Genomic DNA, 27,290 nt, shown 5'->3' with positions numbered 1-27,290 from the left:
ATGTAACCAGCAAATTATAGAAAGATGCGTATTTATAGGTTGGGGGTGGGTTTTTATAATTACAAGAATCACAGACAAAAAAATATAGTTCAGTAAACTGTAAGTGAAAATATAAATCACACAATATCTTGAAAGTTGACATGAAAAAGAACAAGAGGAAGGAAAAAAAGAGGGAAGAAAACTAAAGGCTGCTGGAAGTCTGAAATAAGGCACAACCTCTCCTTCTTTTCTGCTTAATAGAGTATCCTGAGGCTTGAAGTCCCTACCTTCTAGTATCTTGAAAGTAGAAAACTGTGCCAAGAACAATTATGGACAATTACAGTATTCTATCATAAACTTCAGGTTTGTTTCCATGACTATGAAATCTGCATGCAATGTGCACGATACATTATGCTTTGTATGTTCAAAAGAAAAGTATTTTCAAAGGGACTACTTTTCATTTAAACTACTTAAGTAAACATGATGTACATTAAAATACTGCAGACATGATTCGGTATGTAGTTGCTAATATCAAAATGCATCCCTTAAAGAAGGAATGTATTTTTTGTGCTTAAAAACACAAAACATTTTACATTGCTTTTCTTACTAGTTTAAAAAGGGAGAATGTGCTGCAAAATATGATAGCTAGGGACTTAACCTAAAATTAATTATTTGCTGTGAGTAAGCCCAATTACATAAGCTTTTAGAGAAAAATAGTATTGTTTTCCACACAATGCCAAAACAGCTCAATAACACTTAGGGTAAAACAAAAGTTCAGAACATGGAGCAGTGATACAACATAAAAGGTTAAGCAAAGTTGATGGCAAAAGGTTTAACCTGCTTCACACAAATATAGAATAAATTACTTTTTTCATCTAAATGTAACTATTTGCAGCTTTCCTTGACAAATTCAAATGACAACCATGAAAGTCAAATTTTGAGCAAGCACATGCTAAGTACCTTATGCAAAGAATCCCTCAAACATTATTTATCTTTAATACAAAAATACAACTTGCCCTGTGTTTACCACACATACCCCATTAAAAACCTTACTCTGTCTTAGATTCCTTTTGGGGGATACCAACTCAGGCTGTGAAACTGCATTAAAATGACAATTTAAGGAATGATTTATTGGAAGAGTGGTGTAATGGTTAATTTTCTTTTGCTTTCAACTTCTTTGTTCACCCTTTCAAATTTTTCAGTCCTTTCTATTATCACCATGGTAGCAGTGCAGTGACTGTTGAGTTCTATGCTGTCCATATGGCCAACTTTTTGACTAGATTCAAAAAACCTCCTACCAGTTTGATACAAAACCCCTGAAAGTATAAATGACTAAGACTGCAAAAATCTTTTCATCTAAGCCACTCTCCTTCCAGGGCAAGACCATGTCTTTGACCCACTGGCATCTCCTGCTAGACACTTTCACCGATCATGAGGAAGTTTGATATCCACTAAAAAACTAAGCAACAAAAGCTATAACATTAAATGACAATGTACATTAAAACTCTCTTTAGGCACTAACATACAGAAATGAAGGGGGTTTAGTTCACGAGAGCATACCCTTGTTGGGAGGTTTTAAAACGCACATTAAACTTTACAACTTTAGTTAAGCCATCCTAATTTTTGTTGGGTATGCCTGCATACACAATCTCAAGAGTTTTAATTGCTGCAAAAGGAAAGTTTTTTAACTTACATGTTATCATTAATGAATACTAAGCAGTAGTTACTGCACAGGATCAGCAACACCTTTTACAGGGTTGGCTTTTGCTGTTTAAGCCCTCAGTAACATTTCAGAGAGAGTTATTTCGAGGGGAAAAAAACTCTCCTTCCAGTACCTTTAAAATAATGGTTACCTTTAAGGGAGAAAAAAAAAAAAAAAGTATCTAAGCACTTGTATTTACAGAGTTATTGCCAGCATAAATTGTACCAGAATGACAGTCTTTTGTTTGTGACAGTGTAACTTTCCTATGGACACGCCTATTCTGGAATACTCCTGAAGAAATAAAACCTTGACTACAAGTAAAAAAAAAAAAAATAGCTGAAATACTACTTAATTTGCAAGGCTGTAATAAAGGCCATAGAGTCATAATATTAATTAGTGGACTACAAGTTAAATTAATACAGCACAGCACACATCAAAGAAGACTTGTGCCCTAATGCTCTCGCAGTTGACAGTACAAACTTGTATGGTTTTTATTTTTTTTTCAGTACCTCATACTTATCCCACTGTGTAAGGATGCTTATGAGAAGAGTGACAGAGCTAACACAACTTTCTGTAAGAAAAGAAACCTGTTAATTGGAAACGGGAAGAGGAACGCAGATGAAACAAGGGAAGAAAAAAAAATCAAAATCCGTGAGAGGTAAAGGCAAAGCCAAGAAGGGACAACTGAAAAACCATCACTGCAAAAGTGTAATTTATCCAGATAAAGGACTTAATTTCACATTCCTTGCTTTCTTCTCATGCCAAGGAGCTTAACCATTGAAGGTGTCCCTTCTCTCCTTCTGTACTACAAAGGATGCTGTATCATTGCTGACAAGCTGCTGTTCTCAGAGGTGTTTTTCAACTGGAAGTCTTACATACACTGCTATTCTGTCTTGCTTTAATATGGTATAACCTCAATCACTTTCACTTTCAGCACCTAAAGTTGCCCAGCCCTACAGTTCTTTGCTCTTTGCATGGTTAAGCTCCTTGGCAAGTGGCATTTGTAATTATCAATAACACTGCAGAACTTGCACTATTTCTTTAAGGACACTAAACACAAGGAAATAGTGTCTTTGCTTTGCAATACAGGAAAAGACCAGCCTGCGTCATAATGCCTGCATCATCTAGATGAGTCACACTAGCACACTAAGCAGGGCACCCACATCAGAAAGAGGGGCCATGAGACTACAAGAGCAGCAAAATGCTTTTTGGATTTTTAAGCAGTAGTAAAACCAACAGTGGGGCTAACACTTTAGAAACCATTAAAATTAACAGAAATCCTTCTAGGGGTGACTCTTGCAACAGAAGAAATTAAAGACATCCCTTTGTGTTCAAAGGCCTGGAATATCTATCATTGGAAAATCCATTCTATTTACAAATGTAATTACAGTAGTGAACCACCATTACTATAATTAACTGCATAATCTTTAGCGGAGAACTATCTTCTATGTACAGCACATTTCAGTCGCGTTTTATATAAATGAAGACACTGTTGAGTGGTTTCAGTGAGGAAAAAAAGTTGTATGTGTACTGTGAATAGAATTAAGATTCAAAAGAGCAAGTATTTCAGGTAAGTCTATCTACCCGTAATCAGATCCCCTTTCACAAGTTCACATAAGGTACTAAATGCTCTATCCAAATACTGGCAGGTCAGTCAGAGCAGAAAAGCAATCTTTGCTAATGGTCCTCTGGGAAGACAGGGCTTGCAGTGAATTTGGTGCTTCTGGTATAATGCCTATGTTTAAAAGAATAAAAAAAAAACACAAAACAACAAAAACCCAACAACAAAACCAAGGCATTAAATACTTAAAGGACCTAAAGGACCTGAAAAGATGAAGTCGTTGTGAATGACAGTGTAGTGCATGGCAGTCTCAGAAAGGAACCCATCAAAGCCCTTTAAATCCCAGCTTGCAAGTTGGGAGCTGGCAGCAAATGCCAGCTTTTACTGAATCACCTCAAAATACAGATGCTTTAGAGCAAAAAGAGGCCATTAGGTCAGATACAAGTGGCGTGAAAGAGGAAAGTAGCTCAGAGCATCAGCCCTCTTAAGTAGCATAAGAAATGCTAAACTTCCTGTCAAGATTTTTATTTACATTTACAAAAAATTGCAATGAGCCCATGAACACTACAAACTAGGGAAAAGGGGAGTAATGACTAGTCTTGAGTAGCGTTCTCAGCAGGGTCTTCCAAAAGGTAAAGACTGCATCACACTTTCATCCAAAGTAAAATATCACAATGACAGTAAGGAAATAGTATCAAAAGCTACCCCACAAGAAGGACTTGGGACAACACACTTATAAACTCCAGTGATACATACGCTGAGAAAACTAACACTAATGCAGCCACATTATACTCAGATCAGAAACAGAAATATTCATTCTTCAACACTACACTACTACACACATGGCAGCACTGTAATATTTCTACTGATCATCTTCTTGGCAAACCACTAGCTTCTTCAGTGCCAAGACTTAAGTATGTGATCTTAGAGATACAAATGCATGACCTTAAAGTGAAATATTTTCTGGAGAGAAACTCCTGACTGGGATGTTCAATCACTCAATTTTCTGGACAGACCAAATAAAGAGAAGAAATCTATGGAGATGTGTACTTGCTATTACAAAATAACCTGCTGGCATCTGAAAATAATCTAGCAGAAGAACAGAATAAATGAGACTTGAGGCAAACAATCCTTTGAAGACAATAATGAAGTGATAAATAAAAAACCTCCCATATTTCCACAGGCTAACCAGGTACCTCAAATGTAGGAAGACTGAGAGAAACTGAAGTAATGGGGAAAAGAACAAGAGATTCTCAAGGAAAATTTGTCCAAATATTCTGGAGGATATGGGCAACCGATCTGTTTTAAACTTCAAGGAAATGAATAACCATTGATTTAGGTATCTGATTAAAATAATTTAACAGGTGCACACTCTGATCCTCTTCCACATGTCACCATCATAGAGGGAGTTCTGACCACTGGGTCAAGATTATCTGGAACATATTCCTACCTTTAGGAGGCAAGTTTAGCAATTAAAGCACCTATTATTGATGTGATATCCAGGAACACACATTTAATTCCAGTCCAATTACAAACAGTAATACTTAAAATAAGATTGGTCTTTTTCATATCAATCTGTTTTACAGCTTGTTCTGTCTTTAGTGATCCTTGTGAAACTTTTTAATTAGCTTCTTTAGAAAGGAGGAAGTAAAACTTAATTTCCCCAAGACAGAATTATTTTTGGTGGAGGTTTAACATTGGGTTTGCTGAGTTTAAAAATGGAACTTGAAAAGACAGCTTGAATTTGTATTCTCCCATCTTAGCCGGCTATTCCTTCATAGATTACAAAGTATTGTCTCTCTACACACAAGAACCTACTACCCTTCATATCACCATTACATATGAATAAATTAAATTTCATTTTAACCTAATCATTAGGTACTGTATCCCACCAGGATGATCCTGGAAACATAAATCTCACATGAAACCTGCTTCATTACACTCCTTTTACACAACCTGTCATTCTCTGGAAGTAATAATCTCAAAGTATAGCTGATCAAATGAGTCCTAGTTCTGTATAATAAATGTCTCATGATCACTAGATTCTCAAGCCAGTTTTCAAGCTGTTCTCCATATGCAGAGGATGCTAAACTTTGTTTTAATAACATGCACGCATCTTACCTATAGGTGTTCTAGTGCATGCCAAAAGCAAACACTTAAATAGTGCATTTTCACAAACACTTCCTGCAATTAAGAGAGACCACGGCAGAAGTTCTAACAGTTAAAACTAACTAGACTGCCAGATATTTGGTCTAAATATTACAGAAAAGTTGTAATAAGATGCTGCAAAAATCAGCACCTTTAAACAATTACATCTTTTCAATGGCAACAGAAACAGAATTTCTGCTTTGTGATAATTTTGTTCAGATACTAGAAGGAAGACAGCTGGTAAAACTGACTAAGATTAAGAGATCCCTCTAAACAACATCTCTATCTTGTTTAATCAATGCTCCCCATTTACAAATAAATTGAACAAAAATATTTGAAATTCAATGTCATAAATGCAGTTCTACTTACACATTATTTAATTATTTCCCTTTTTAGAGTTTCCTTTATTTTGCATCAAGTAGCCATTAATTTTATTAATATAATTGGAATTGGTGGCTTACTACATAATTTCTTCTGCCAGCTGTCTTAAGATAAATTAATTGATTTCTTATCTTCAGGGATGTGGAAACAAGAAGGAAGCAATTGCTTGGTCAATCAGTCAAGGACAAGAGGGGATGTACTTCACATCCACAGACCCCAATGAAAAAAAGAGAGGCTAAGTAGTTTACATAGAAAACCTTGTTCCGTATGATGCATATCATTGTGTAACAATGGATTCACACTAGCTTCTCATTGATGAAGAAGCAATTTTAGCTTTGCTTCTGCTTACCATCTAAGAGCTACTACATGAACAAGTCTATGAAAATACCCAAAATAATCTGAGTTCTTCCTAGACAATGAGAAATGGAACTAGAACTACCAACCTGGTTCCTTGCAACATACACCCGCCCGCCCCCACCCGAATTCTCTCATATTCATAACTGGAGTGGGATTTAAGAATGAGGTTGGTCAGAAACGTTTTAGCAGACATTCATTTTCTGTCAAATGAAACTTTTTGTTTAAACGTATTTTTTTCCCATTTTCTTCTTCCTTCCCAAAAGAGAATTTCTGAGATCCAAAATAAAGGTTTGGGCCACAAAGAAAGAAAAATGACAAGGAAAATGACAAGTGTTCTCTAATTGGCACTTACTTAAAACAACACATCAGTTCAAGTACTTGAATCATGCAGAGGAGAAAGTGACTTTGATTCTTCCCCTTTCACACAGATGTTCTGACATACTCCCCCACTCTCTCCTTTCCATCTCTCCCACACCCCCTCCCTCCTGCCTACTTATTTTTTCTTTCTCTTTCTGCCCCTCTTCAACTTTCGTTTTTTTTCCTCACCCATAAGAAATTTCTGATTGTTTTCCCTTGCTTATTAAAAAGGAAACAAATGTCAAAACAGTATTTTTTTCCTGTCAAACAGAATATTTGCTTCTCATCAGCCCTCAGGAAATCTAGAGTAATTTCCAGCTCTGCTGTAGACATTCATTATGACCTTGAGTAAATAATTTAATCTCCCTCCACCCCTCTTTTGCACTATATGTGAAAAGAGGAAGAAAGTTCTTCTGTCTCCCTTGCATACTTCAGTTCTGAGCTTCTGGGGCCAAGGACTGGCACTTACTGCTATGCAATGTCTAATATAATAAAACTGCAATACCTCCAGGGACACCGAAACATGAACGTAATGCAAACAAATGCAGATATAAACGCATTATAAATACTCTGCAGTACAAACTAGTTATTTACAGTTAATTGAAGGGTTCTACCATGAAACTGTTTGCACAGTTACCAAACATACAACGATCGCTCTTAATATCTGCTTATAAATACAAAAGTACTTACAGGCTTTTGGAACACTGAACAGAAAAAGCCTCAAATTATCACTCTCATATCTTACAGCAGTCTGATACAAAAAGTATCAGACAAAACGTCTCTGTAGTTCAGATCCCTCAAAACTACTGACAGATGCAGACCAGTTGAAGCATAATATCCCAAGTACTCTTAACAGCCTCTCATCATCTTCAACACTTCCCTTGTCACTAGTGTATGACACCCTTGAGGAAGTGGAAATAACCTGAAACAAATACCAGAACTGCAGAAAATGCTCTGCTTTACAATCAGATTGCAAGTCTTACGTACACTGACTTATAATGGTATGAGTTGTAATGATGTGATTTATGTTACATGATTATATATATGATTTATAACTTCACCTTTGTAACTGACTGTTTCATGCTATGCTGCAAATTGACTGGCAGAAGTGTTTCACTTTCCATTGTTCTTCCCTAAAGATTAATACTTAGACCATACATTTTATTCAGAGCATATATCCTTTGTTCAATTTGAGCATAAGGTGAACTAATCCTTGCAGTAAATAATTTAAAAGGAAAAACTGCACAAAAAAAATGCCCCAAAAAACAAACACACAAAAATCCTAACCCCCCAAAAACCCACTCTCTCTCACCCCCAGAATTGCTGAGGCTTGAAGACAAGTCCACTTCAAAGATCAGCTCATTTTTAAAGCCTAGTGGAATACTAGCCTACAGATTGAAAAAAGGGTCTGTTTTCAGAGAATTGCAAGGCCTTAAATCCTACCAAACATTACTGTAAATGTAGGACTAGCTGATACTAGAAAGCCCTTGAACTACAGCTTGGTATCAAAAAGCCATTCTTCCAACCAATTTATGTTTCTTCTTGAGGGGAAATATCAAATCCCAGACTACAACTGCACACCACTGTGACAGGTAAAACAGATCTTCAAAATAACATAAACACTGCTGTTCACATTCACAACTTAATTAGACCCAGTAAAACAATTGATTTCTTGTATCAAACATTACGCTTCTGTTAATGCTACACAAGGTGAAACATAGCAAAGCAAACAAGAGAGGAATGCTCTTAAAATAGCAATGAATTGTTCTCCAAAAAAAATACCATGTCTATAATTTCTACACGGATTCAACTTGGCAGCATGTGCATCTGAAACAGGCTCTAGGGTTTGCAATGCCACTCTAACGCACTGCTAGAAGTTAATATTAATAAAAATTCCAGAAAAGCATACAAAAAGCTGCACACAGTTCCCCTGAAGGATACATCCAGAACCTTTTGTCAGAAAAGTGAATGGTGTTTTCTTGATAGCACTGCAACTTCTCCCCCCTCCCCCCTTCATTTTGGTGAGTTCATTTAGAAACTTGCAAAAGTGAGAATTAATGCAACATGAAACCACAAAACATTGCAGCCAGAAAAATAAAAGATTTGAGGATGTTGCTAGGAAAGCAATGTTATGTGTTTCTCTGGAGATTTTTTTTTCTATTAAGCTAACTGTGAAGACAAGTCAATAAAATTTGCTTTATATTTTGTAAGTATCTTTGTTTGCACAAGGGAAGTCATCTTTTGCATTGCCCAAATGTAGAATGCATGTAGAAGCATACTGGTTCCCTTTATCACATATTCCAGAGCAAAATCCAAGTCATACAAGGAGAATGGTCAAAGAGACACTTCTGACACCTCTCTGTATTTGTAATTCCTGGTGTAGATGGCAGGAAATCTCGAATGTTGGTGTGAACTCAAACCTGTCCTTAATTCTGTCATTCTGACTAGGCTTGCCCCCCTGGTTCTGCTACGTAAAAAATAGTTCCAAAGTGATACACACTTGACACATGCCCCCATTCACTCCTGCCTACGATGTACTTCTGACAGATCATCTATTCTAGAAGATGGGTATGCAAAATCACAGGAGCAGGAGATAAAACAGGAGGATTTGAAGTTACCTAGGATATGCCAGGCAAATCCCTGATGTCCCAAAATAGCAAATACAACAGTGACACAGCAAACAAGATGAGCCCCTATGCATTCTCCATTCCCACTGCCACTGGCTGTGCAACTTGCACTCAAACAACCAGCCACTCTTCCTTTAAAACCAAGGTGGCCAGCCCCAGACTGCCTATTGCAAGCAGGTCCTGGCCTGCACCTTCCCTAAACCCACACCTGGACACTGGATGTGGCTAACCAGCATAGACCAAAGTCCTTAGTGCTAGTATAGCTGGAGTAACTAAGGATATAGGCCTGCTAGGTGATAGGACATTCAAAGGCATTACCGTCAGCCAGAGAAGACTACTTGCAAGTTGCAAAGTAGTTAGAAAGTTTATTTAAAGGTGAAATCATTCATGCTAATCAGATAATCCTAAATGATTATTCATAAAAACTTTATACTACATCCAGTCACTATGAATTGTTTAACTGCCATCACACATTCTAACATCATTTTTTTATATGCTATTGAAAAAAAACCACAAATATTTTCCAGTTTAATTGTTTGCCTTATTCTTACACTTTTAAAACCAACTTCTATTTTGGATGACTTGCAAGGTTAGTTTTAACGAATCTCCTCAATCCCTTCATATTACACATGCACATTTACTAAATTTTTTAAACTGACATATGTCTCTACCTTTATGACCCAATCACTTGTAACCTCTTCCTACTAGAAGGAAGCCTGAGGTCATGCTAAAGAGAAGAGCTTTCTCAAGTGCTATAATCTAGTTTTTAGTCTTTCAGTTACAAACCAGCAGACTGCAAGTTAAGGTTCTGGTGAATGAGCATTCTGTCTTCCAAGTTGCAGAACATGAAATTAGAAATTAAAAAAAGAGAAAAATAACAAACCACTACATCATGAGCTTCAACTGTCATTGAGAAAGGGGGAGGAAAAAAAAGTCCTTCTTGTGTATATTTTCTAGACGATGCACTAAGAGTGACCAAATAACCATTCTCAGCTCTGTGTGTTGCCTGAGTCTTAAAAGTCTGGTAGATTATCATGACCACAAGATGATACAAATGCGTATTTTTTGAAGAGAGACATCTTAGTTTGTTTCACTTGTTGTCAAACAGTTGGTGACAAGAACTTAAAACACTGAAAGAAATCCATCAAGGTGTTATATTTTCAGAGAAATCAGTAACAGCTACCTACCATTTTATCAGAAAACTCAACTACAATACTGATAAGAGAAATTATTTCTTTTAGAAATAGAACTCCAGCTTACTATGAATTACAACTGGATGTGATTAAAATTAACTATTTCTCAAAAAAGAAAACTCCCATGACATTCACTGTGTCATTCAATAATTTTAAAGGGGTGTATATGCAGACCTTCACTCTAGCCTAGTCTGCTCAACAAGACTTCTCTTTATTAAGGCACGCTTTCAAATCAGCTGACTTTTTTTTTGGTTTGGGGGGGGGGGGGGGGGGGGAAATGGGGCATGGGGTGTGAGACAGCACTGACTGTCCCTCCAAAACCAACCTTCTGCATGGCAAGGAAATCCAGACACACAAAAAGGAAAGAATGGTAGGGTGCACTGGTACCCAGTCAATATCACCACAGGGTTAGAATTACAGCCTCTACCTGTCATCAGCCACAGTAATTTTAGTAACAGAAAACTCACCATTTATCTCAGCCATGTGTGAACCTGCTGTCATGCTTAGTCTTAATTTAAAACTCCAAATGTTTTCTGTATATTTTGGTTTTCATAATTACGTGGACAAGCTAAAATGGAATGAGAGGTAATCAAATGCACAGGGAAGGCTAGCACAAGTTCTGAATCACAGCCCTGATGAACTTCTGCAATTCTAGATAACTGTTGCTGGCACACTGAGTACCTTGGACCTTTCAGGATTCAGCCCTACAGAGGCTGTCAGAATGAGTTACATCAGCTGAATAGAGATTTTGAAGAAGAATCTAGTAAACCTATTCCTGAGGGCTGCATAAGATTTTGTGATCAGTTATTTCACTGCCTGTAAAAAGGTACCGGCACATCAGAAAAAGGTTGTTCTGTTCATTTTTTCTCTTGATGCCCTCATTTGCTATTCAACAGCGTATCACTACAGTTATTCATTCTATTATTTGGGCTTCCAGCTTTAAACTGTTCACTTTTTCACACCATATATGATTAATCCAGATCTTGACAATACTGTTTTGTTTGTAATAAGCAAGGTTTCCCATATAAGTTTGCTTCCTGTTTCCACATAGGAAATTAAAAAAACAGCACACTATATAGCACGTTATGTGCTTCTAAAGGGTGATAAGAACGCATGTTTCTTATGCACTTCACCCTAAATGGAACTTCCATTCTTTCTGCTCAGTAATCCAGAAAAACTGGGGGGGGGAAGGATGGGAGGGTGGAGGAGGGAAGGAAACAACTCAAGTGTTTTATTGCCATCTCCTACTTTCCCCTTCATAGAAATGGACCATGATACGAATCAATCACTTCCTGAATGAAGATATTACAGAAATAAACAAGCTAATCTTATTTTATCTGATAACCAAAAGGAAAATACCATTCTGAAAAACAGTTCCTCTTCTCATTTTCCAATCAGCTCCTTCAACAAACACTTTAGATGGAACAGATTGTCTGACAGATCATGAAAAGCACATAGAAAATTGGGCATCTTTCACAGAAAACATCCTGTTAACAACATGCTAATCTTTAAACCTAGTGCTTAAGTATCCCTAAATGCAGCTGCCATAACAGTTAAACAAGAAGAAATCTCTATCCACATAACCAGAACTGAACATACACAGAACTCTACAGATTAAATTCCCTATCCTGAATTTAATCTAGAAACAGTGAAGCAACTAGACCCATGGGAACAGTAAGTATCCTGTTGCTCATGGCCCTTGAAGCTTAAAATATAAATAGGGTTAACTTTTACCTCCTAAAACATACAGCATAGAATACAGACTGGAACTCCAGGATAATAATGAAGTCATTAAAAAAAAACCCACACTTCAATCCCTCCTAAGAGAGGGAAAGAGATGTATTTTCTGTTACAATATCAGGTTCAAAAATACACGTCTACTAGTACAAAGAAAGATGAAGAACTACAATCTAATGAGAAACCTTGAGGTTAATGCATCCCACAGAAAAGGAGACCTGATAGTATAACTGCGTCTGTTTTCATGTGTAAAAGACAATAGCCTTCTTGCCCTGAATCCAGCTGTGTTCCATAAAGATTCTTTTCAATCATTCTCTGAGCTCCCAGATTCTGAATTCTTTCTACACCACTGGGATGACTGCAACACCCAGAGCACCATACAACTAAAACATTTAAACCCACAACAGCTGAAAAAGTAGCTTCTAGCCATTAATCCCACTTCCTTTGCCTCAGAACTGTGGTCAGTCACCCGAAAAGGGAGATGAACAGTTTTAGTCTGACTATTTCAGTTAGAAGCTTCTAAATAGCAGTTTTCTGTCATTTAGGCTGACAATGTCTTTTCCATTATGTGCTATCTGTGGCCAGAGATAATTTCATTGTTAAGCATTCTCACCACTCAGTCTGGGTAATACCAATGTCTCTATCCTTGTTCCATTCCTGGATTCTTTTAAGTTTCCAGTTGGTACACATGACAGTGTTACACACCATAGAACCTTTGGGGCCAGGCCTGAAAGCCAAACAAGCAAACAACAACAACAAAAACCACTTTACATCTACCACTAATGTCACTATCACCCAACAGATAGGTATCCTAAACAAAATCAGCCACTGAGCAAACCTGAACCTGGAAAGCATAAGTCACTTCTCATGAAATGGATTAGGGATCCTGGAACAGATACTTTCAGTATACTTAGCTGGTTGGCAGAGATGAAAGGAGGAAAAGGAAGCTTACAACAAAATAAACACAGATAATTTCTTAATGGGGAAAATCATATTAAAAGCAAGTACACTTAAATCTTTGGCATAAAATTAAGCTTAAGGTTGGTGAACAATCTGTAGTGATACAACTAGGTTAACCATGTTCCTACAATCACTGCTAACTTCCCACAGGAAGCTTCAAAAGACACTTAGTAAACAAGACAATTTTAAAGCACAATTTTTTTGCTACAGAAACACCAATGTGTCAAAATTAAATAACTGGAACAATTACTTTTGCAGTCTTTTTAGTAACTGAGTAGTAGCAACTCTTGTTTTGAAGAACCATTTTAAGCACTATTTGGACAGAAAAAGTAAGGAAGGAAAAAAACATGAAACATGAAAAGAAAGAATTAAATCTACATTGTTGAACTATAACAACTATATGAAGAGAAAAAGACACCAAATTAACTTTTTTCCTAATACATCTGTTTTTTAAGGCAGCTGGTATTTTCAGAAATGGCTTCTATGTGCTGCCACATACACAAGATGTAGCACATAAAAACTAAATACTGCAAAAATTGAATACTGAAAGTTCCTGGCGTGGAAGATAAAGCTAGAAACACATGCACAGGGGAAGTTTAGGTTAGATACAAGGAAGAAGTTCTTTACTGTGAGGGTGGTGAGGCACTGGAACAGGTTGCTCAAAGAAGTTGTGAATGCTCCATCCCTGGCAGTTCAAGGCCAGGTTGGACAGAGCCTTGGGGGACATGGTCCGGTGTGAGGCATCCCTGTCCATGGTAGGGGGTTAGAACAGGATGATCTTAAGGTCCTTTCCAATCCTAACCTTTCTGTGATTCTGTGAAAAGCAAACAAAGGAGGGGAGCAAGCATTGTTTTTCCTCTTCACCTGCACAAATACAGGCCAAAACTTTCTTTTTTTAACTAACAGTTCTATTTACATATTTATACTGAATTGAAATGGTCTAATAATTTTTCTAAGGCTTCCATTTTGAACCTTGACAAAGCACTTAAGAAAGGTGTGAAACTTAAATTTAAAATGGGTTCATATATGACCATGTACAATAAAGTCTTCTACACTCTTACGGAAAAAGAAATAACGTGAATTTTGGACCTGTTTGCGTTCCTACTACCATCAGTGAAAGCTTGACCGCTTATTTGACTGAGCAAAAATATCCTGGCCTTATTACTCTGCAGTCCCATATTAGAGGATCAGGTTGCTGGATACACGAACTAATCCCATTAGTCAGTAAAAGAAGTGAATGACTTTTCAGTCATGACTTTTCGGAATTTCAGCATGACCCACTCTCACCAAATGAAAGCACTTTAAGATGGGGCAGATAAAAGGCTGTGAGTGAAATTAAAACCACACTGCAATTTCAGATGTGCAGTGACTCATATTCTCATCTATTTCCTGATCCCTGGAACCCATTTAGTATTTAAATATAATAAAATTATATGATCATGTTTCCAGGTGTTCATTTAAAATGTCTTCAAAACTTTAAAGCTTTGTATGAAACTGTCCAATTAATGTGTTGCCTAAACAATTCAATTACTATAACTGAATTTTCCTAACATTGTCATTTTCCCCTCTATGCTTCATCATAGTAACAACAAAGGGTAAGACACTGTCTTCCTGCTCCCAAAACCTAAGTTACTAAGTTACTTTCACCCTTCCTGCATCAGTACAAAAGTACAATTACTGAGATGTTCTTTTCACCAAAAATTAATTGAGGCAGGAAGAATGAAGCAGAGTTGCAGACAGAGAGGGAGACTGAAGTCAAAATAAAAACGGCCCAGCAATAAGGACATTCAGCTGGGAAGTGAAGGACCAAGGGTTAAATTCAGGTCCTCTGCCTAACATGGATAAAATATAAAATAACTGTGTTAAATCCTGGATGATTCTTCTAACCACTCACTGTAATTCCAGTGTGGATCAATCCTGCTTCTGCTATAACTGACATTGCTGTAGCTTATAGAAACATGAGCTTGGTATGCACTAGTTATGCAAATTATTTACCCTGGTTTTCAAGTATTACACCTGAAGTAAACTCCCTGTTAACAGTTCAATGCATCTGCACAAGATACAGTCACACGGACAAGTTTCACTGCTTGCAGGATCCCACATTCGTATGAAGAACCCCTGCTGAGACTGTAGTATTAAAGTGTTATAGAATTTGTGGAAAAATTCATATGTGGAAAAAAAAAAAAGCAGAAAAAACAAAAATTAATCAGCATTTTGGCTTGGAAGACATTTTGTCAAAACCCGACTTGTAACTAGTATCAGGGAGGAACATTTTGAGCAAGCTCCTCAATTTCAAAGATTTATAAGATTATTGAACAAATTACTCTGACTTGCTCAGAGCTGCACAGTCTATTTCATTAGCATACATTTGCGGACATTCTCAGATAGTTTACACATATACAAGGGAACACAACACATTTAAATATTTTAGATCCACATTACAGGGAATGGCAAACCACATTAGCCTTTTCATCTTATGGATACAGACCAGAGTCCTAGAAACATCAAATACATTCATAAAAGGCAGGAAACCAAAGAAAAGAAAACAAATCCTTTCTCCAGACTGCAAAGCAGCTGCAATTCAGTTGAGCTCTGCAGCCCTGTTGCTGACATGAGCTCTGAAAGCAGTCTTCTCCTTGTAGATTATGAGGAAATCTCCACATTACCTAACAGACTGTTGTTTAAATTATCCATCCTACCTAGTGCTTTGAAAATTAAAACCAACAGAATCTAAGTGTGTGATAGACAATCAGTTCACACCATTTGCAATAAACACAGGCATTTTTTCCACCCCATCAAGTTTTTAAACTTTTAAACACATTTATAAGGAGAATAAATTATAGTGGTGTGACAGCCCTAAGCACTGCAGCATCAAATCAATGTAATATTAGCTACCTGAAAGTAAAATTAAACTGAACAGATGAGATAGATATAGGAACACATTCTTGTGATGCTATCTTGAACATTTCATATAGTTAGTCACTGTCCCTTACTAAGCTTTGAAACTCTTCTACTAGTAATATCTTAATATCTTAAGAGTCAGGGCCAATATGAGCTTTTTAGAGAATTTTGTCCTATTCTTGTTCATTGGAGGAAACATTTGGGGAAAAAAAATGTCTATTTTAAAACACATCTGGCAACGCTCACTTTCTTTTTAGGAAATACAAGCACGTTTACCTTCCATAGTGAAGTAATGAAGACATTATTTCCATGTCCAACAAAGCCCAGGAAGTCATTCGTGGGCTAGCTGAAGTGGTTGGTAATTCAGTTACAGACCCAGCACCTCAAACATACAAAGCAATTACACATAGATTCAATGAATATAGAGCTGAATATCCTTCCTCTGTTAAAAAATTAAATAGTAGATTAGAGTTGAAATAAGACATTTCAGACATTTCTTGTGCTTTGTTCTGTCACATTTAGTTGAACTGAATGCAACATTCCAGCCCTCAAAAAAAATCCTGCTCATTTATGTGAGTCAAATTTGGGAGCAGGTGGTGGGAGACAGTAGTAGCTAGAGCTGAACCACACCTCACCACAGAATCACAATGAATGCCTGTGCCTTGTAATTACTTATTTTGTTTACACTCTCATAAAACAACCAGCCAATACATTTAAGTGTCTGCACATTAAATGAGATTCAGGACAGAAGCGTTAACTCTCTATGCTAATTGCTCAAATGGGAACTTCAGGAGGAAAAGGTAATTTCCACATAAACTAACTCACTTGAGAACTTTTCTCATAGAAAAAAGTAAAATCAAAGATCTGTCATAGAACAATTGTTAAACAAATGGGCAAGACAGTGGTGCTCTAGAAAGTAAAAACTGTTCTATGGTGGGCCCAGATACAGACAGATAAAGTAAACAGTATTTTAAAGGACATCTATACCACTCTAACTGCACGTAAATAAATACAATAGCAGTATTCTAAGCACAGTTATTGATTTTAGAAGATCCAATATGAATTTGTTCAACATGTTATTTAAAACCTGCTTTTACGCCTTACTGTTGAGCTGTTTTACAATATGGATTCACTACGTTTGTCTGATGCTTTTGTTCACTCCTTATTGCATATCCTTACAGAATTCATTACGACTTACTCTGTGATGAATAATTCTCACACTGGAATGACTTACTCATTTAAAAGAAAGCCCCTGTTCAGTTTTAACAAGGTTACCTCTAACAGGTGCTTGTAGTCAATGCAGATATTTTTAATGAACTCATTAAACTAAAACATTAAGGTTTCAAGACAAAATAATAATGTGCTCCACAAACCTTCCTATTTTGTGTAAAAACATGCAGACTTTTGCTGTATACCTTTTCAGAAAGCTCAATGGCAAAAGGAATTAACCGCTTGTCCACTGTCTTCTAAAAGCAGATACCACGGTATTCATGCTCTCATGCTCATAAATACAATGAGCAATTACAGAATAACAGAAAAATCTTGTTCATGCCAGACATTAATGTTCTAGTCAACTGTCATATTATAAGCCCATTCATATATTTATATATATTTGGATATATACAACTAATATTTTTTTACCTACTCAGTTATCAATTAGTGTTTTTTCAGTCTGACCTTATATTCCTTAGCTTTAGTTGCACTGACGCTGGTTCCAGAATATGAGCATGAACCATTAATATAAAAAAAAAACTAGTAATTCATGCACCCTCACAGGGATGAAACACTGACTTTAAGTAAGTGATAAATTAGCTTAATAGTAAGAGCTTTGAGATAATCCTGTTCAGAAAATTAATTGTAGGGCTTAACCAGTGTCCTGCTTTTTATTTATGTGACATTCAAAATAAACTATTGTTGATTATATAAGTAAGCATGTATGTACATGTATACATACACATGTGTGTATACACACATAGAATAGTTAGGGCAGGAAAGGACCTTAAGATCATCTAGTTCCAACTCCCCTGCCATGGGCAGGGATACCTCACACTAGACCATGTTTTACCCTAGGTTATTTCCTCCTTTAGTTTCCTAAAAATTAGTCCTACCAGCACATATTAGAGAATTATTAATTTAAAATTGTATTTTCCTTGAGCAAATATTATTTTTTACAATTTAATCATGTTTTCACCGGAGATGCCTGATAAATTAATTATAGTGATTATCATAATTTTCTACCTAATGTTAATAGAATAGTCTTCACCTGTTTAATGCATTTTCAAACTAACATGTTCCATTACTATATACTTTCCAAGTAATTATCTGCTGTTCAAAAAGACTTATTTATCTGTTAAACAGGTCTTAATTCTCAAAAATATTTTATCATGAGAAACTTGATAAAAAACCCTAATGAAATTGGTAGTAACAGTATCACTTAATGTGATGGACCTTAGTTTAGAGTGTGTAACACACACTGAATAGTACAGTATGCCTGATGAAAGCAAGAAGTACATTCACAGCCATGTGCAGTCCATAGTCCTATCAAAGTTGGTGTAAATTAAAGCTTTTATTAGCATAAATATTAAAATATAGCAACTTCTTTCTGTATTAAATATAAAGCATATATAAACATAGAAATATGTTGAAGAGACTGAAAATGTTGGTTGATTTAAGAGTTTGACTAATATGCTACCCAAAACCTGCTATTAAACTTAACTCACTTCCAACACTTATAAGAGTAAAATATATTCAAAGCTGCATGGTAATATTTTATTTAGATACATGGACAAAATTAATGTAGTAATCACATAATAAAAACCTGAAAAGTCAAATAGTCAAGTGAAACTGTTGTATTTTTATTTGCCCATATTCTGGATCATGGCTGTGTGAAGATACTCCGTTAGCCAGGAGCAAAGATGCTCAGCAGGGACAGCACTGTCACACAAAAATACCCTAGGTTTCTTCACAAATAACTCTCAGGAGTAGAAGAATGTTTAAAATTTGCTCCAGAGCTTTATTTTGAGGGGAGAAATGTTTTGAGACCAGCAAAAGCACAAGAATTCCTACTGTAGGCTACATCCTGGCTTTACTGTATCATTTTACTAAAGACACATACATCTGATCTTGCCCATTTTAAATACAAGGGGGTACAGAACCTATTTCACATCTGCTCATCAAGCCCGAGAAATGTTTTATAGTGAAAAGGAAGTGAGAAGGTCCAGGAATACAAATGAACTGAAACATAAGCATTTAATAAATTCCCCCTTTAAAATCAGTTCTAATCATTCATTGTGAAATATATTTAGACTTGGTCCACAGTAATTTTAATTCAAATAAACACGTGTAAATTTCTCCCATCTTTACCACTACATGATATATTTCTTTGCTTAGTCTTTAATCATTTTGCCAGCAGTATGCTGAATGCTATTTCTTCATGAATGCAATCTACAGCATTATATTCCAAAATGGCTCGGAAAACCTTTGCAATGACTCCCAAGTTGCAACATGCAAAATATTCATACATTTTCAAAGCTGCTGGTTGGAGATATAATGAAAGGATCTAAGGTTTATGCATGAATCAGCATCCCCTTGTCGTAATGTCACGGTGCAGTGATCCCTGCAGAGCTATAAGACTTGATTTAAAACAGAAAAGCTCAACACTGGCTCTTGAGCTAGCAGGATTAAACACACAAGATTGTGCATATATTACCTCTGTGCTGAAACTACTATATGAAAAACTAGTTACAGTTATTGAGATTTTATAGCACTCCATAGGAAACATCTCTTTAGGTAACTCCAATATCCTTTCAGTGCAAAACTACGTGAGTACAAAATACCACTATCCCTGTTTGTGTTGGAGGAAAAAATTAATCTTCACCAGTTGCCTCTTTCCTTGTTTTGTCAGATTTAACTATTTTAAAAAACATCTGATGTTGCTGATGGTCAGCACTTCTCCAATTAGACTAGGCTCCATTACGCTGCACTGAAGGACAATAAAGTCCAGTGGTTTGGATACTTTCCAGTTCTACCCTATGAATTATCTGCAGTGCTGTACCTTTGCTCCAGCTGTTGAAAGCCAAAGGTTCTGTTAGCTCTGCTACCATTTGCCTGTACCACCTAGGCTGTAATCCTCTGAAGCACCAAGAATCCCCCAAAAGGGCTAAGGCTAGCCCATTTCTTTTGAAGGATGTAACAGTAGCTACCCAGCAGGCATTTATCTTAACTGTGCCATCAGCCTGAAGAAAGACCGCACCACCTCTCAATCAAAACCATTCAGCCTCCTAGTGACACCGACTTGTGAGGTGTCAAACTGCAATTATATTCCAACAGCTACTGCTGAGGATATCTCAAGACAGCTCTGCACAAGACTTGCGACAGTCCAACAAAGCTACTGACTACTTGTTGTAAATATATGTGAATTAAGGCTACCTACTTAAAGCGTGTCCATTCTTCCTCTGCTACACCCATCTTCTAGTCACCTTTAAATGCCCGAGTTTCAAACAACCCTCAGGGGTACATGACAAAGTCCACTCTTTCCTGGACGTTTAGTGAACCTAATTTAAAAGCAGTACCAGCAATACAACTTGCCCATCTGAAAAACTGTTTGCTTCATGAACGAACTTAGCGCAAGTGCTGACATGATAAGTTTGAAGATTCCCTCACAGTTTTACGGTGCTCAAAGCGGAGGGAGCCGGACGGCTGTGTTCCCTGCGCGGGGCGGGACGCGGGCAAGGGCACAGCCCCAGCGGGGCGGCGGCGGAGCCCCGGGAGGCTGCCGGGTGCCACCTGCTGGCCGCCAGGGCGGGACCGCCCGCACCTCCCGCGGGATGGGTCGGGGTTTAAAGCAGAAGCCCGAACATTCCGGCGGTCGATTTTAGACAATGCATTTATTATTGTTAGGGAGGAAAAGGTCATGACTTCTACTACGATATAAGCCTGCCACCATGTTCCTGTGAAGGACAGTCATCAGCTGGAGTGAAATACCTGAAGCATTCTCAGTTTCACACTATCGTACATCTCTGTGACCTCCTTTTATACCTGCATTAACTGTTGATAGTGCTGCGTTTGGACAGGTTCTTTGTACACGATTCTGGGAAAACGAAATAAAACATAAAAACAACCAAGAAAAAGAGATTTTTCTGTATTTTAAATGAGAACAAGCATAAAGGGTACAAAAAAAATATGGATCCTCCTTAACCATTTGTGCATGCAGTGCTCTGCAATCACCTGCCAAATTCTGCATCTTATATAGCAAATATTTGTCTTCAGAACTCCAATCAAACCTTTCCTGGAAGGCAATCAAGGAGATACTATAGGTACTTTTTGCACATGCTTAACTAGTCAAATCCAATTGACAAGATAACTTGACTAAACCATCAGCTGTGATTGAGGTGATTAAGTGTTCACATCTTAATTTGGTGCTCTTCAAACCACTTGGAAATTGAAGCCTTGGACAAGGTTCAGACAAAGGGAGACACGGAATACAGCTAGCTCCCTTCTGCTCAAAGTCCATCACTGCAGTCTGCAGCCTACACGTGTCTCCAAGAAAGAGCTAAGCTCAAGAACAAGGCTTATGCAGGCATACAAATACTGATGAAAAACTTGCTGGGGGTGGAGAAAAATACGTAACCTTTACTTTTTCAAAGACCAAGTCGCTACACTTGTCTCTAGCATTAGTAGAAAGAAAAAAATTCTGGTGCCTTATATAACTTATTTTGAGAAGTCCATTGACTTCACAGAATTGAGAAACACAGAAAAACCCGTCAGTATCACAGAATGCTACCTAAACCTCTACACAACCCCCCTTACTTGACCAACAGGAACGTATACTGCAAATACTGATCTCATGTAGTTCTGATTGCTGCAAAACCTCAATACTCACGAAAACAAGAATTTCCCAGGCAATTCGCAAAGATTAGCAAAGTACCTTTATTGTGGCTGACTACATACTCTTTTTTGACTTCAGCTATGGATACTACGCTCTCCTACCCTCATACATGCCACTCAAAGCTTCTTGGGTTGAGCTCTTGCACCTATCCCAGTGCCTGTGCCAAGACACCCCTCATCAGCACCCCCAGCTCCTACCATACCGCAGCTAAACAATAATGATTAAAAAAGGTCGCTAATAGAGGGAAATTGCTCCCGCTGACAGCTAACCTCCAGAATCAGTGTGTCTCTTAAATCACCTCCCTAGGAGAGAAGGGGAAAAGCCTCGGGGGAGCTCGGCGCTGGGATACGGCAGGGGGGGCCCGCACAAGAGCGGGCTCTCTCCTCCACATCAAGCGCCTCAGCGGCGGAAGGCGGCACTCCCCCTCGCCCTGGGAACGTCTGCTTCACGCTCACAGGTCCCGTCACCGGCACGGGCAACGCCCGCTGCTCCCGTTGCAGCTGCCCCTTTCCGCATGACCGGCCGCGGCCACCCCTCTCCTGCAGGGTCACAGCGCACCCCGAACACTGGGCAGCCACCGAGCGGCGGCCACCACCACCGCGGGACCCCCGCCCGAGCGCTCCGCTCTCCGCGCCGGGGCGAACGCGGCCCCGCCCCACCTCCCCGAGCCACGCACGTGCCCCGAGCCCCGCGGCACGCGGGCGGCCGGGACCGGCCTCGCCGGAGGCAGCGGCAGGACAGAGCCCCGCCGCCCGCTCGCACAGCCCACCGGCAGGCGACGGCCCCTGCGGGAGCCGCGGGCACCCGGCAAGGGGGGAGGCGGGAGGGCGGCGTGATGGAGCGTGGCGTAAAATGGCTGACCACCCCGCAGCTCCTCCACTGCTGTCGGGAGGGAGCCCCGGCCCTGCTCACGCTGCTTCATGAGAAGGCTCCGCGGGCGGTGGGAGAGCGCTGCGGATAGCGCCGCGGGCGCGCAGCCTTACGTAAGGCGCGGGGAAGAGCTGCCGGGCGGGGGCGGCAGGAACCATTTTAAACCTGTGCGAGGGCTGGGGAGCAGCAGAGAGACCCCGCTCCACGTTTACCGGGGGGGGGAGACACGGGAGTGACAGGGACCGGGCGCTCCCGCACCTGCGCGGCGGCGGTGCGGTGCCCTCCTCCCGCACTCCCTCCACGCACCCACCCCCCTCACATAGAGACCCCCTCACGGGCTGCTCCCCGCCGCGCCGTGCGCAGGCGCCCCGGCCCCGCCGGCACTAGGAAGATGCCTAGCGGAGAGCAGGGTGCGCAGCGGCTGGCGGTGCCCGCTACTCACAGGCGTTGGTGACGGCGAAGCTGTTGGCCACCTCCAGGTTGTCGATGTGTGGGGTCAGCCTGAACTCCGAGGTGGAAAACTGAACCATCCCGACCCGAAACGCGCTGTACTCCTGATCGGCGCCCCTCGGGAACAGCCCCCCTGCAGGGAAACACACACACACATAGGCATCAACGGGCGGGAGCACCGGCAGCGCGGGCAGCATGGGGGTCGCGTCCCCTCCCGCAGCCAGGGTACCAGTGGGCTCCACTCGCGGCCGAAGCGATCCCGGCTACGGATCCATTTAGCGACCAAGGGGCTGGCCACGGCAGCGGGAGAGGAGCCGACGGGCTCCTGGCCGGTACCGCGGTAGGGCTGGACATGACAGGAATGCCCGAGCGAGAGGCGACGGAGCGGGATCCCGGCGGGAGCAGAGCGGGTTCCGCCGGCACGCGGGCACCTACCGATCTGTATGCTGTTAGAATTGACCCCCCAGATCAATCCCCACAACACGGGCGCCAGGAAGACAGAAATATGCATAATCTTTTGCATTTCCAGGAAAAGTAGAGCATCCACAAAGCCACGGAAACAGCCCTTTCTTCCGCGTCGTCCTTCTCCTCCGCGGGGCGCGCTCGTCAGCTAATTAGATCCTCCGAGCGAGCGGCTGGCGGGAGCAAGACAGGCACGGCAGAACCTGCTGCCACCGACAGCCGCGGCTCCGGTCCTCGTCCCGGCTCCGGAAATAAGCGGGAAGGTTGGGGGAGGGAGCGTACGGGGGTGGCCGCGTGCCGTGGAGCGGCGGCACTGCCGCTGTGTTCCTGTGCTGTCTGAGCGCGCCCGCCGCCCGGCCCGGCCCGGCCCGGCCCTGCCCTCACACGCGCTCGCCCGCGCTCCCTCGCACTCAACGGACGGGCGGGCGGCGCACCCGGCGAGGCGGCGGCGCGCCTGCGCGGGCAGCGGTGGCCCGCGGGAGCGCGCCCCTCCCACCCCCTTCGCGCTGCGCCCCGCCCATTCGCGCGCGGCCGCTGCCAGCCTTCAGCACCACGGACAGAGGCGGGTCGGGAGGCGACGGGTCCGGGACTATCCGCTCGGACCAGCCCCATTGCCTCGGGGGGCGTCTTGTCCCCCACACCGCCCCCCGGGATGCCCCTAAAGAGCGCGTCTAAAGTTGGGTACCTCAGCCCCAACGCCTCCGCCCGCGTGCGGAGCCCTCGCGCCTGTACGCCTTTCATCGGGTGGAAGTCAGAGGCATGAATCAAACGCATGCCGACTTCTCTCTGTGACAGCGGGAGGTGTTAGCTTAGGTGGAAAACTGAAATGAAGAAGAAAGAAACACCAAGACCCCCCCCACAAAAAAAAAAAACAAACAAAACACACCAAACCCCCCCCCAAAACCCACATTTTTTTCCTAGATTTTTATTTATTTCACTAGTCCTCACCAAGTTGACTTTGGGATGTAGGTATATCTAAAAAGCTTATTTTTAATTTCTGTACCCAAATCAGAAAAGTTAATATGCAGGAAGATCTAAAGCTGTTCAGACGTTTCATTTTCATGCACAATGGAGATTTTTTCCCAAGATGGGTTCCGGCTATGTTAGCTAGACGTACTATTTACTGCAAGCTAAATTTAACATGTTTCAGTTGGCACAAAGTCTGTTGCTATGCACCACACACACAGAGACATAGACACACACAGACATGTGCACAGATCTTATAGAACAGGCAGTATAGTGATACTGTGACTGTGACAATGAATTTGCTATTAAATGCTAATTTGCTGGCATATTTGTAATTTTATTGTTGTTGTTAATAAAGATGAAGAATATCCATGCAGGAAAGGATGCTAATCTTTCATTGCATCTCCCTTTTTTTTGCAAAAAATATTAAATTGTCTGAATTCCCCTTTCTAGATACAAAGCAGAATCATGAAGCTTCAGGTATTCAGATACCAATATAAGTACATATGCTGAACACATAGAAAGTAGGCAGTTTGAGGCCCTTTACCCATCACCGATTCATGATGAGTTTTGTTTCATTTGAGTCATTTCACCAGCAAATTCTGTACTAGTTTCTGTCTGTATCTGCGTCGTCATCTCTCTCCCCAGAAAACGAAGTGATCCTGAAGAAGAGAGAAAGCTTTAACATCATGAGCTCATAGACCCCATGACATTAATTGGGTGGCATGGCAGAGTCTCTACAGCCATTCCTTGCTTTCTCCCCCAACCTCGTCCCTCCCAAAGGTCAGGTTTTGTGCCCCTTGGTACAATGGACAGCTGAATTCTGTGAAAGGAACAAACAGTGTCACTGTGACAATTGGTAGATTAAGATATCGGAGGAAAGCTGGCGTTCAGGTTGTCCTCACTGTGCCCTAGACAATGAGATGTGCAGGCATTTGCTTTTAATAAATACTATAATACTACCAATCTTTAACAGGAGCACAGGTAAATCATAAACACACACACTTCCACCCCAGTCTGAAGAATCCCCTTGCATATATCAAATGAGATTAAAATGCAGCAAAAATCTCAGTTTGAAGGTTGTTTTTAATATCTAATAATGAAAAAAAAAACAAACAAGTATTTACATTGCAGCTGCACATTGAACTAAAATATAAAAAAGATTAAGATGGCACAAAATATAAAAATGAAATCTTGAAGAATCCCAGTTTTTACAGTTATAGAAAGGGTTTAAATCTGTAAGCTGTTTGCTTTGTTTTTGTTTTTGGTTGGTTGGGTTGCTTTGTGTGTGTATGTGTCACAGAGAACAGTGCTATTTCACATGCACATCAAGACCTTTGTCAGATACAGTAAGAATAATTCATGGTGATATACACTATATCTGCTTAGATAGTAAAATATTTCAAGTGAAAGACCTTCAGCATAGGACCTATAGCATAGCAGGCAGGTAAAATAAAAGTGACACGAGTAAGAAGTTAATTACCAGTTACAGCTGAGGGGTTTGTACACTGTTTGCGGTGAGTTAATAACAACTGCCATGACAATCACAACTGATACCACCCAGGCTGCTGATTTTCTAATGCATCTTTTTCCATTACATAGTCGTGAGTACATATGGGTATATGTCATCCACAGTGTGTGTGTGTATGTGCATCCAGATTTGTATCATCATATCAGAACATGCAGAAAGAGTGCCAAATTATGTGACCATATTCTGCTGGTGGTGTGCCAGAGAAAAAGAAAAGATTTCAGCTGTGATGATTAAATACAAAAGGACAGCATAGACTAGTCAATCAGCAAGAAAACAGTTTAATCAGAATTTAATAGCAGGGGAAAATGCCAATAATAAAATAAAGCCTTCTTCAACTCTCTATTTTTTATAATAGTTCTGTGCTAATTGAAAAGATGCAAGCAGGCAAAAGAGGAAAAAAAGAAATTTATAGGTGATAGTAATTTATGACCGTGTACTAAGAATAGACATACTCATTAACACTGTGCATAAAAAAATCAGACTACATTACTGGGAATCACATTCAATACTTTTTGCATGAGAAAATGAAAAGGATCTAGCAATAGTTAAGTAAGGATTGAAATCTTAAAAATAGAAGATTGTTATATGCATTCTTTCAAATACGTGATAAAAGGTCATGTAAAAATGCATTAGTTTGGAATCTGAACAAAGCATCAACAGGAGGACTGTTAATAATAATCATCAATCACTTGTTGAAAGGAAAATAACAGTGCAATAATAATGAAAACAATGACAGATGACGGAAGGCCAGATATCAAATAATAAGATGTCAAACACCTAAAAAGGCTAAGTGCTTAATCCTGTTTCCGTAGAAGTCTGGGAGAGATTTGCTACTTAGTGCAAAGAATGCAGAATTTGGTCATGTCTGTATTTGATTTAATAGTTCCTTCTAATGGATGGCATTCTGAATGTAATGTAGAAGTTAGTGAGGAAGCTGGAAAGGGCTAACATATATGCCAGTCAGAAATAAATATGAGTTTATCAGGAAAACCTTTCCTCAGCAATTCATCCTGGCACAATCCGGTTTGAGGCAGTGGCTGCAGTTCAACTAAATGAGCAAGTGTTTCACCAGGTGCATGGGAGACATGGAAAAACTCAGAAATGGTTGAAGAACAGGAGTTTTTGTCTTGCTTTCAGAAACATTTAGTGATCACCTCATACACTTATCAAAAGAATCGTTCATGAACAACTCAATGACATGGAGCATACGCTTCAGGAAAG

General features: G+C 39.9%; 1 protein-coding gene across 4 annotated transcripts in view; it reads right to left on the bottom strand.

Moving 5' to 3' along the window:
- GRIA2 (glutamate ionotropic receptor AMPA type subunit 2) overlaps positions 1–24,009 on the bottom strand; it is a 91,704-nt gene extending 67,695 nt beyond the window's left edge. For 2 of the 4 annotated variants that reach the window (XM_057419015.1, XM_057419014.1), the window contains exons 1-2: positions 23,546–24,007; positions 23,103–23,243 (exon numbers count right to left, since the gene is read on the bottom strand). In XM_057419015.1, coding sequence (XP_057274998.1) covers positions 23,103–23,243; positions 23,546–23,633 — 229 coding nt within the window. In that variant the 5' untranslated portion in view covers positions 23,634–24,007. Of the gene's footprint in view, positions 1–23,102; positions 23,244–23,545 lie in introns of all 4 variants that reach the window. The other 2 variants (XR_008973466.1, XM_057419016.1) reach the window with 2 other exon arrangements.
- Between the last annotated feature and the right edge of the window lie 3,281 nt (positions 24,010–27,290).

Source organism: Pezoporus wallicus, unplaced genomic scaffold (genome assembly GCF_028554395.1).
Source record: "Pezoporus wallicus isolate ANWC-B61680 ecotype Strahan unplaced genomic scaffold, APGP_CSIRO_Pwel_v1 contig_2384, whole genome shotgun sequence".
Taxonomy (NCBI): domain Eukaryota; kingdom Metazoa; phylum Chordata; class Aves; order Psittaciformes; family Psittacidae; genus Pezoporus; species Pezoporus wallicus.
Note: the sequence above shows the minus strand (reverse complement) of the source record. Positions and strands in the feature narration are given on the sequence as shown.